Genomic DNA, 12102 nt, shown 5'->3' on the forward strand with positions numbered 1-12102 from the left:
TAAATACTAATATATATTACAGCGCCGGGATGTTAAATATTATTTATTATTATCCTATTTATTATAAAATAAGAACATCTAGGAGATTCAATAGCTAACAGTGCCAGACAGCCTATTTTTAAGGAAGGACGAGCAGGGGAAGTCCATTACGGCTTACTGTTCTTTGTACACTAAAAAGCTCAACTTGCTTTTCTTTCATCTGCCAGGGACACATCAAGGGCCCTAACTTTACTGTTTGCTTCTTTGTGGTTCTTTTCTCCTCCCAAAGTGCTGCTGCTGTTTGGCAGGGACAGATACAACACAGTGTCAGAGAGACGCTGGCGGAAACCCCCGGGGATGGTGCAGAGGGCTTCCCATCACTGTTGTTCATATCCTGCAGCCTTCCTGCCAGTGTGGGATGGCGCTCAGAGCCTGTCCGCACATGGCTTTCATTAGCGGACGTGGATCAGTTGACCCCCTCCCAGCCCAACATAAGCACCCTGGTTAAGCCTGTCCACCTCTGGGTCACCTCACCATTCAGCAAGTGCAGCTCTCCCCTTATTAATTCTTTTATGTCAGGGGTATTCACATTTTAAAACAATGTTAGTTATAGTTTATGTGAATTGTGGAGGGAAAAAATGTTTTTTAATCAGAGTTAATCCATCCTTCATGATGAGGAGCCGTTTGTCCAAAATGAAGGATACACCTTTCAGAATTAGCCTGGAAATTGTATCTTGTTCAGGGCCAAATTTGGTGACTCTCACTGTTACCTTTTTCTGCCCCATTAGACCGAAAAGCTGACAAGGAGAGAAGTGGAAGCTAAATTTTGTAATCTGTCTTTGTCATCGAATAGTGTAAGTACATTTTAACAATGTGATTACAGCTCTCTCTGTAATTTTGTGGTACCAGAAAATGCCACCAAATTCTCACTGCAGTAAGGCAGCAGTGCCCCCGGCTGCCTCAGACAATTTTCCCCTTGAGTGTTGATAGGTGCCATGGCAACGTCTGGAAGTAGGGGAAGAGAAGCCAGTGTCAGTGATCAAAGAATGCCTCTCCATGCTGCCCCTTAATGTGCTATAATCACCCTGTTTCTCCCTGATCACCAGATCCTTCTTTCTCACACCCCTCGTAAAGGCTGTGCTTGGCGGAGCCTCCTGCTGAGGAGACCTCATACTGCTTGGCCTCTTATGAAATAGATGCTTCAGGACTAGTTTGAGGCACAGAGCTCTGCAAAGTCATTTGGTGGTCCACCTCCCATGCTTCCCCCCTGGCCCCTGGTCTTCTAACACCTCAGAGCTGCATTAAAGCTCTTGCTTTTCTGGGCATTTCCTACTCCTAAAATTGTTCATTTGCTCACATTGGCAATGAGGAAAATCTCATGGGATAAATGGGTTTGTCATTTCTCTCTATAGGCATCAGGTTGGGCCCAGATCTTTGACACAGTCACCCACACTTAACTCAGTCCTTGAAAAGCAAAAGACAACAGGGATTTCTTACATTTTCCTGAATATTTATATAAGAGAAGATTTTTTTTTTCTTTCCCAGAACCCTTCTAGCCCTTGGTCTGACACTCAAATTACATAATCCTGTGGTGATGAGCAAAATTCACTTATGGGATAGATTAAAATATGATCGTACGGGGACTTCCCTGGTGGTCCAGTGGTTAGGACTTTGCCTTCCAATGCAGGGGTGGGGGGTGGGGGCTGGTTCGATCCCTGGTCGGGGAGCTAGGGTCCCACATGGCTTGTGGCCAAAAAACCAAAAACATAAAACAGAAGCAATATTGTAACAAATTCAATAAAGACTTAAAAATATATATATACGTGATCGTATGCAGGCCAGGCAGAGTCATTCAGATTTTGGGACACCTACAGTGTGTCAAGCACAGTGCTAGGGATATAAAGAGGAGTCAATTGGAGAGTCCACAGACTGCTTTCAACTTCTTCATTCATATTGGCCTTTAAAAGCCATGAGGGGACCCATACAGCATGTGTCTACCCTCAGCTCTTTAAAACAACTTTCACAGGCACCGTGGTTTAAAGAAATCACTTAGATAGTTTGCAGGTTGGGAAAGTAAACCAGATACATACCACTAGGAGCTCTAGAAATTAAACCCGATTACATTTTAAATGTTAAATATTAGAGGAGATCTTAACAATTACAAAGTGACCCTGTGGCATAATATTCTAATATGAAGAACAGTATTTACATAATACCCTACATGTGTACACAGCACATAGCCTGTGCAGAAACAGTCCTGTGTATAAATGACACAAAGGATCTGCCCAAGAAACTGCCCAGTTCAGTGACCCCTTGCCCAACCAAAGGTTCAAGCCCAAAAGGTTCTTTGAACTAATGTCACATTTCAAAATATTTCACACTTGCTCATGATAGTTGCATTGGTTGCTAAAATGTCAGCTTCTTTGCTTTTTGCTAAATCTCTACCCACTAGTCATTTGATATTAAGCATTAATTTGAAGTTGTGTGTTTGATTAGTTCAAAATGGAAAAATTAGTATCTAATATAGGCATTTGGTACTCTCATTATTTTAAAAGGGAACTCTAAGGATACTAGAAAAGGGAGGAGAAATATTACAGGAGACCTTCAAATATCTGGCCCAGTCTTCGTATTTTACAGATGAGGCACCTAAGGTCCAAAGAGATGTGTGACTTATCCCAAGTCACATGGAGTTAGTTGATGATAGGGTGAGAACCAAAATCTGGGAGTGTTAACTCTAGCGCTTCCGGTAGTTTATTAGTGGAGTGATATAATGTTAAAATTCATTGAGAAGAAAAAAATAATTTAAAATCAAAGATGTAATTTTTAAATTAAAATTTTTTATCTTTAATATAGTAAAGAAATGATAGATTTTAACACTTTCGGATTTTTTTTTAAATACAAGTGATTTATGATTATTAAACAAAGTCTTCATTCAGCTCTTTGGTTCCACGTGCCAACTTATAGATGAACTAGGTTCTGCCTGCCTGTAGTCTCAAAGTAGCTATAATTTTGTTTCTTAGTTTCTACTTTAGCCCCTGGGATTCTTTTTTTCTGGTTTTATGATCATAGTTATTTCCTCTTTCACCTGCTGTGCACCAGGGGTCATTATTGGCCACTGCCCCCTCCTGGGGAAGACGAGGAGTACAGCTGTTGAGAGCTGTGATTGTGGGTGAGCTCTGAGCCAGAGAGAAGGAAGAGTCAGGGGCTGCCTCTAAGAGACAGTATCCAAACTGCATCTCAAGGCTACAAATAGGAACTTGATATTCAAAGCAAGGACAGGGAATTCCTGGCTAATTCAGTGTAGTATTAGAACGAGTCAGACTTTGCCTTCCTGTACCCCATTGACGTGCCTGTAGTAATGGAAATTCTTGAACATGAGAAAGGCAAAGAGGAGCAATACTGGCCTAAAAATATATAATGGAGGATCTGCTAGTACCAGGGTCTGCTCTGCTGGGGTCAGCATTTGCTATAAATGTGTGTGACTAAAAATTAACTGGGAGTAGGTACCTAAAACACTTCTGCGAGGTGCTTTAGAGTTGTTGGAAAAGGATAATCCTTAGTCAGGATTGTGGGAAAGATTAAAATTACCCTTGACCACAAAATCCACCCTTTCGGAGGTACAAAAGCTCTGCCATGCTCCCCTGTGTGTAGGAAACACACTGCAAAGTGAGTCTTTCTTGCCGTGGAGTTTGGAAGCTAACTGTGCCTCTTTGCTTTCCAGCTGTGCCGACTCTACAAATTTATTGAGCAGAAGGGAGAGCTGCAAGATCTGACACCAACAATAAATTCATTAATAAAACAGAAAACGGGTGTTGCCCAGTTGGTGCAGTATGGCTTAAAGGATCTAGAGGAGGTTGTGGGACTGTTGAAGAAACTTGGCATAAAGTTACAGGTTTGGCAACTGTTTGATTCTGGCAGCACAGAGTTGTAGCATTAATAATAGCACAAGGAGGAAATGGGTTTTATTTTGTAATTGCTAGTAAGTTTTATTTTTCCAGAAGAACGCTGCTTTCTACATTTTGGAACATTTGATATCTAGTAATAATTTTGGCTTAAGTCAGAATTTCTTTGCAAGCATCACAATTCCTATGGTGCAGCAATCCTTATTATGTCAGCCTCAGAGAAGTGGTTATTCTTAAAGAGAACACTGCTTCTCTTACTTGGCAGGCTATAGTTTAAATAGACCGTGTGCCAGATCTTACTGAATATTTTGTTTATACTAAATAGATTGTTCTGATGCTGATGATGGAAAATGGTGTCTTCAGCATTGCACATTCTAAATCTTGAGACCTTGACACGTTTGTATGGCATTTCCCTTGACAGGTCTTGATCAACTTGGGCTTGGTTTACAAAGTGCAACAGCACAGCGGAATCATCTTCCAGTTTGTGGCGTTCATCAGACGGAGGCAAAGGGCTATATCTGAAATCCTTGCAGCTGGTGGCAGATATGACCTGCTGGTGAGGGCTTGCCCTGTGTTTGTTGATTTGTTCTGACTTGACTTCATTTCTTCCTCAACTCGTTATTTTGAAATTTTTCAAAACTACAGAAGGGCTTCCCTGGTGGCGCAGTGGTTGAGAGTCCGCCAGCTGATGCAGGGGACACGGGTTCGTGCCCCGGTCTGGGAAGATCCCACATGCCGCGGAGTGGCTGGGCCCGTGAGCCATGGCCGCTGAGCCTGCGCGTCCGGAGCCTGTGCTCCGCAACGGGAGAGGCCACGACAGTGAGAGGCCCGCATACAAAAAAAAAAAAAAAAAAAAACCTACAGAAAAATTGAACCACTGGTATAATTGAACACCTGTATATATTTCACCTAGGAGTAGAAATGTCTTATGAACTATATTTTCAACTTTCATTTAAATAACTATAGGTTTACAGGATGTTGCAAAGATAGTACGGAGAGGTCTTGTATACATTTTACCCAGTTGCTTCCAAAAAGCTGGCATAACTATAATAAAATACCAAACCCAGGAAGTGGACATCCATACACTGTATGTGTCTAATTCTGTGCCATTTTTATCACATGTGTAGATTCCCATAACTACCACTGCAACTGAGATACAGTACAAATGGAATATAGAACCTTACCTCCCTCTGTGTCCCTTACCCCATCCCCCATTTATAATTGTCTTAAATATTTCCTCAGCACACATTGAGGTCCACATCAGACAGTGTTGTGCTTTTTGCTTCCAATGTCAAACTCTGAGGAACTCAAGAAAGTCTGCTGTATTTACCCAAAATTTGGGGGTTCTGATGAGAAATCTGCTGTTATTTGAATTATTTTTCCTGTATAGGAAAGATGATTCTCACTCGATGCTTTTAAGATTTTTTTTTTTTGTCTGTCTTTAGTTTGAAGTTTAATTATGATGTATCTTGGCTTGACTTTCTTTGGATTTGTCTTGTTTGGGATTTTCTCAGCTTCTTGAATCTATAGGTTTGTCTTTTGCTAATGTGGGTCCCCCACCAAGCCCCAGGAGGTATCAGAGAAGGCTAAAAGGGGAGCCAGGATTTTCATATCTGCCTGGGGACAGTGCCCCCCACACCCCCACCAGCAGAGTCAGTGGAGGCCAGGATCCCCGACTTCCACCCACACCCAAGCAGTAACAAGGTCCCCCTCCCTGCTGGGGTGGTGCCAGAGGAGGCTGAGTGGGAAGCTGGAAACTTCACCACTATCCAGCGTAGTATCAGAGGAGGAGTGTTTCAGGCATTATGTCTTCTACAGTATTTTCAGCTTTAACTTCTTTTTTCTCTCCTTCTAGGACTCTGATGACACAAATGTTATGCTCCTGTGGTTCTGGAACATTCTGCTTTACAGTCTGTTTTCTCTGTTGTTTAGATTGATTTTTATCTTCAATTTCTCTGTTTCCACTGTTATCTCCGTTTATGCTATTGGGCCAATCCAGTGAATTTTTTGTCTTCTGCTTCTTTGCTGAGACTTTCCATTTTTTTTATTTGTTTCAAGCCTATTTATAATGCTTGTTGTAGCATTTTTATGCTGGTTGCTTTAAAATCCTTGCCAGATAATTCCAACATCTATGTCATCTTGTTAGTGCCTGTTGATTTTCTCATTCACTTTGAGATCCTGGTTCCTGTTATGATACGTGATTTTCAGTTGTATTCTGGACATTTTGAGTCTTATGAGATTGTGGAACTTCCCTAGATCTTCTGGTTTAGGAGGGCTCCTCTGATACTGTACCGGAGGTCGGGGCAGGGGAGGGGGTGGCACTTTGCTGCTGTCGGTTGGGGGTGAAGATCCATGTTTCTCACTCGGCCTTCCTCTACATCCGGAGCGTGGGACAGGTGCCGTGTTACCGCTTCCCACACGCCTCCACTGAGAGTATAGTGGAGGGGTGGTGGCATGGGGGAGCTGACAGGTGGCCTTGTTACCACTGGATAGTGGTGAAGTTTCCAGCTTCCCACTCAGCCTCCTCCGGCACCGCCCCAGAGGGGAGGAGGGCCTTGTTACTGCTTGGGTGTGGGTGGAAGTCGGGGATCCTAGGGGTCCTGGTCTCCACTGACACCGCTGGGGGAAGCATTACTCCCAGGCAGATACGAACGCCCTGGCTCCCCATTTAGTTTTCTCAGACGCCGCCCTGCTGGGACTTGGCAGGGGCCTCCTTACATCTGGGAAAGGGTGAATGTGTTGGCCCGCACTCAGCCGTTGTGAGTGGGAGTGTCTGTGCTTTTTCTGTGATGTTTGACTGGAGCAGGGCAGATCTTGTCTAAAAGTTTTCTGTCTTGCTGGGTTGCCCCTTTCTTGGTCTTTTGACCAGAGACAGCAAGTTTTCCTTGGGGCTCTCTTGTTTGTTCTGCTTGGCATTTCTGGGTTGACAGTTTCTCCAGCACCTAGTCCAGAGTAAATGAGGCAAAAATCAAACCCAGGGAACTCACCACATGTCATTCGTCAGATCCCATGGTCCCCAGTCAGCCTTCCATTTTCTCTCCACTTTCAGAGTTGTCTTATGTTTGTTTTATGTGTAATGTCCAGGGGCTTTAGCTTAGCAGGAGGAATAGGGAGAAATGTACCTACCCATCTTGGTCTAGAACCTATGTATGCAACTTTAAATTGTCTAGTAACATAAAGTAAGTAAAAAGATAAAGGTGGAATTAATTGTAATAATATATTTTATTTAACCCAATATATCCAAAATAATATGTAAGCATGTAATCAAATTTTTTTAATTATTAAGGAGTTATTTTACATTTTTCTACATCTTTATAATTAGCATTTATTTAACCCAGTATACCCAAAATACTATTTCAACGTGTGATCAAACATTTAAAAATTATTAAGGAGCTAATTTACATTCTTTTCCATTCTGAGTCTTTGCAACCAGTGTGTTTTACATATACAGCACATGTGAATTCAGATTAGACATTTCAAATGCTCAAGCCCCATGTGGTTTGTGGCTGCCAGATTGAACAGTGCAGAGCTGTTCAATTAATCAACATTCATCAACATTCATGAAGTGACATGTGCTTGCTCTTCTCTCTTGCTACACACACACACACACACACACACACACACACACATTTATTTTGTTGAACCCTTTGATAAGTTGTTAGAGTGCAAATCATTGATTTTCCTATATTCACACTTTCGTCTCCATTTCATAACCAGAGCTGTGTGTCTCTCTCCACAGATTCCCCTGTTTAGAGGACCACAGGCTCTGGGGCCAGTTCCTACTGCCATTGGGGTCAGCATAGCCATAGACAAGATAACTGCTGCTGTCCTCAACATGGAAGAACCTGTAAGTTCCAGCTCTGCTTTTCCAGCGTGCTTTGAGATGTCTTTCATTTTGTAGTCATTCACATGGACCCTCAGATGTGGTAGCTATAGACTGAGGTTTTGGGAGATTACTTTTGCCGTGAGAGACAAGCCTAAATCTTGGTGTGAGTACTTAGCCTCTGCTTTTAGCTGGGGGACCTTAGTCCACTAGCCTTACTCTCCTCATCTGTAATATGCTATGTAAATATGAGATATTACACTTGTTAGCAGACTCATATCAAAGCCCTTTGTTCATAAATACTGCTATAATCTACAAAGCTAGAAATGGTTTTTTCCCTATGTTTCAGGCAAGATTAGTTTTCCCAGAGAAAAAGAATGTGTTTCTGATGACTTAGAAGTAATTTCAATGACCCTATCTTAAAAGACTAATATAAAAGTTTTTTGACTGTGTCTTTTTTTTTTAACCATGTCCTTTGAAGCGAAGACTTATGCATTTATGTCACTGTACACAATTTTAAGATGCCTGTTTTCACATGAGCGCTGCCTCCTTGGCCTCATGTATATGCCCACAGTCTCCCTCGTCTAAATGTAATCACTCTGTTTCTGATACAGGTTACAGTAAGCTCTTGTGACCTCCTCGTTGTAAGCGTTGGCCAGATGTCCATGTCCAGGGCCATCAACCTAACCCAGAAACTCTGGTCAGCGGGAATCACAGCAGAAATCATGTATGACTGGTCACAGGTAATACGACAAAAAGCACCTGTGAGTGGAGGGCACATAGTCATGGCTTCAATAGCAAATCATCCTCTACGGCTTTAGTTTCTGCCAAACTTTTTATCTCTGTGGTTTCAGTTGATTCCTCTATGAGTTTCTGATTGTTGCCGTAACAAACTACCATAAACTTAGTGGTCTAAAACAACACTTATTTATTATCTTACATTTCTGGAATTCAGAAGGCTGAAATCAGTTTCACTGGGTTAAAATCAAGGTGTCTGATAAGGCTGGTTCCTCCTGAAGGCTTTAGGAGGAGAATCCACTTCCTTGCCTTTTCCAGCTCCTAGAAGCCTCCTGCATTCCTGCTCATGGCCCCTTCCTCCATCTTCAAACTCAGCAGGGTAGCATCTTCTTTCCTCTCTACGCTATGCTTCTGTCCTTCCATCTCTATCTGACCCTCCTGTCTCCCTTTTACCAGGACCCTTGTGATTATACTGGGCCCATCCCGATAACCCAGGATAATCTCCCCATCTCAAGATCTTTAACTTCAATCAATCTGCAAAGTCCCTTTTACCATATAAGGTAACATTGTCACAGGTTCCCGGATTAGGATGTGGACATCTTTATGGGGCCATTATCCAGCCTAGCACACTTCCCAAAGGCATTCTGTGTTTAGTGTGTTTGTAGCTTTATATCTTCAGACCTCCCACAGCAGGCCTAACACTTGCTCTGGGTGTGGAGGTGAGGAAAATGGCACCAGTGAGCACCTGCCTACCCTTTAGAAAGGGGGGCGTTTAGATGACTAACTTCTGTACAAGCAGATCACGGAAGGGGCTGCACTCCCAGGTGGTCCTCCGAGTTGTACACACGTTCACCCACACTCGTGGTGCCCCAGAGAGTGAAGAGATGCCCAGGGAAACAGAACCCCACCCTCCCACCTGCTTCTTCCACATTACCTGCCAAGAGCTGCTGCTGTCCATTTTTGTGTGTGTTACATAAAAATTGATATCAGAAGTATGCTGAGCAATAAATTATAGTCATTTGACAGAACAGTATCCTATGCCATTTGTTTACTTGTTTCATAAATTGTTAGGGAAGTGTTCTGTCCTAAAGTAAAATTATAAGCTCAGTAATGGTGACTTCAGCCCTGCACAGGGGCATCCCCTGCAGGCTTCTCTGCTCTGATGCTTCTTTGCTTTATGCTTCAGTTCTGCTTTTCACCTTCTACTATTTCTTTTGTTGCCTTTGCTTTCCCCAAAGGCCTTTTCACTCTCTCTCTGTGTGTGTGTGTGTGTGTGTGTGTGTGTGTGTAATTTTTGGCACCTTCTATCAAGATGTGAAGCTTCTGAAAACCTCTTACTGTGTCCTGTCCACGTTGAATGGCGTGGCCCCTTAGAGCAATAGTGAAAGCAAGGAAAGCAAAGGAAGTCTTATTCCTCCTTTGAATTCTGTACTCTTCCTGCTTAATATTTATATATTTAATATTTATATAAACCCTGAAATCAGCATGTTTAGTTATTCACTTTGAGAATCCACTGAACGCAGTGTTTTCATTCTCGTTAATTACTTGAAGCTGTTCTAGCTGCTCTGTGTTTGTTTCAGTCCCAAGAGGAATTACAGGAGTACTGCAGACATCATGAAATCACCTATGTGGCCCTTGTCTCAGATAAAGAAGGAAACCATGTCAAGGTAAAGACCAGAGGAAATCTTTCACAATTCAACAGTCAGATTTCCCAAACAGTATTAACCGTGGAGCACCCAACCTTCCCACTGAGGTCCTGCCCTTGGTTGGGGGGTGGAAATACATTATTTCATTCTCCTTTTGAATTGCTAGGCCTGTTTTTGGAGAAAGTGTATAAAATAAGGAAGAGAGACTCTGAATCTAAACACTTCTCTTTGAACTCAAAAACAATAAAAATTTTAAAACTATGTCTAGTTTTTTTCCCTACTTTTTTCCCCTTGTTCCCTTTGACCATCTAAGAAAATAATAACTATAGCTGATAACCTGCTGGTTGGCATATCCTCTGGCTACTTCCTAACCAATTCTACTATGTTGCATTTAACTAAAAATGCTCATCCCACTACTGGGCATATACCCTGAGAAAACCATAATTCAAAAAGAGTCATGTACCACAATGTTCATTGCAGCTCTATTTACAATAGCCAGGACATGGAAGCAACCTAAGTGTCCATTGACAGATGAATGGATAAAGAAGATGTGGCACATATATACAATGGAATATTACTCAGCCATAAAAAGAAACGAAACTGAGTTATTTGTAATGAGGTGGATAGACCTAGAGTCTGTCATACAGAGTGAAGTAAGTCAGAAGGAGAAAAACAAATATGGTATGCTAACACATATATGTGGAATCTAAGAAAAAAAATGTAATGAAGAGCCTAGGGGTAGGATGGGAATAAAACACAGACCTACTAGAGAATGGACTTGAGGATATGGGGAGGGGGCAGGGTAAGCTGTGACGAAGTGAGAGAGTGGCAGGGACATATGTACACTACTAAACGTAAAACAGATAGCTAGTGGGAAGCAGCCGCATCGCACAGGGAGGTCAGCTCAGTGCTTTGTGACCACCTAGAGGGCTGGGATAGGGAGGGTGGGAGGGAGATGCAAAAGGGAGGGGATATGGGGATATATGTATACATATAGCTGATTCGCTTTCTTATACAGCAGAAACTAACACACCATTGTAAAGCAATTATACTCCAGTAAAGATGTTTAAAAAAAAAAAAAACCAACCAAAATTAAATAAATAAATAAAAATGCTCATAAATATATCACCTCATAACCTTTACTTCTATTTTTAAAGGAAAAAAAATCAACATATTTTCCCCTGTTTTTCTCCAATAACGTCTTTGTCTGGTTTTTATAGCAGAGTGATGTTGGCTTCATAAATTAGTAGGATCTTCTGTTCTCTGGATAACTTTGTGTAGAATCGGTATTACTTCATCCTCAAATATTTGGTAGAGTTCCTCAAATATTTGGTAAAACCACAGGGGCCTAGATAAAGAGATATCAGATTGCCTCTTTCTCCTTAAATGAGTTTTGGTAGTTTGTATCTTTCTCAGAATGTTTCCATTTCACCTGTTTTCAGATATTCCCTTTCACTATCTGTAGGATCTGTAGTGATATCCCCTCTTTAATTCCCGATATTGGTAACTTATGTCTTCCCTTTTTCTCCCCTGATCACTCTGGCTAGAGATTTATCAATTTTGTCTTTTCAGAAAACTAGCTTTCAATGTCATTGATTTTTCTCTATTTTTTGTTCGTTTCCTATTTTATTGATTTCCATTCTTTTTTTTTTCTTCAATCTGCTAAATTTGGATTTAGAGACAGTCACTAACTGAAGTTTGCTTTGTATCCACTCTGACAATCCCTGCCTTTTAATTGAAGTGGTTAGACCATTAATATGAGGTGCAATTATTGAAATGGTTGGGCTTATTTGTTTTGTTTGTTTTGTTTTGTTTGTTTGTTTGTTCCAACTGTTCTTTTTTTCCATTTTTTTCTTTTCATGCCTTCTTTTTAGATTGAATAGCTTTTATTCCATTTTATCTCTACTATTGGTGTACTAACTATAACTTACTTTTGGTGGGATTTTTTTTTTTTTTAGAAACTTCTCTAGGGTTTATAGTATATGTCTTTAACATATCACATTCTACCTTCAAA

At 41.4% G+C, this 12102-nt stretch overlaps 1 protein-coding gene across 6 annotated transcripts in view; it reads left to right on the forward strand.

Annotated features, from left to right (window-relative positions):
* Positions 1-12102, forward strand: part of EIF2AK4 (eukaryotic translation initiation factor 2 alpha kinase 4) — a 115711-nt gene that overhangs the window by 91679 nt on the left and 11930 nt on the right. For all 6 annotated transcript variants that reach the window (XR_010839647.1, XM_059058993.2, XM_067028951.1 and 3 more), the window contains 6 exons: positions 768-833; positions 3701-3871; positions 4303-4437; positions 7621-7728; positions 8319-8447; positions 10023-10109. Coding sequence is in view for 5 of the 6 variants with exons in the window: in XM_059058993.2 (XP_058914976.1) it covers positions 768-833; positions 3701-3871; positions 4303-4437; positions 7621-7728; positions 8319-8447; positions 10023-10109 (696 nt within the window). In the remaining variant the exon portion in view is untranslated. The remainder of the gene's footprint in view (positions 1-767; positions 834-3700; positions 3872-4302; positions 4438-7620; positions 7729-8318; positions 8448-10022; positions 10110-12102) is intronic.

Source organism: Kogia breviceps, chromosome 3, assembly GCF_026419965.1.
Source record: "Kogia breviceps isolate mKogBre1 chromosome 3, mKogBre1 haplotype 1, whole genome shotgun sequence".
Taxonomy (NCBI): Eukaryota; Metazoa; Chordata; class Mammalia; order Artiodactyla; family Physeteridae; genus Kogia; species Kogia breviceps.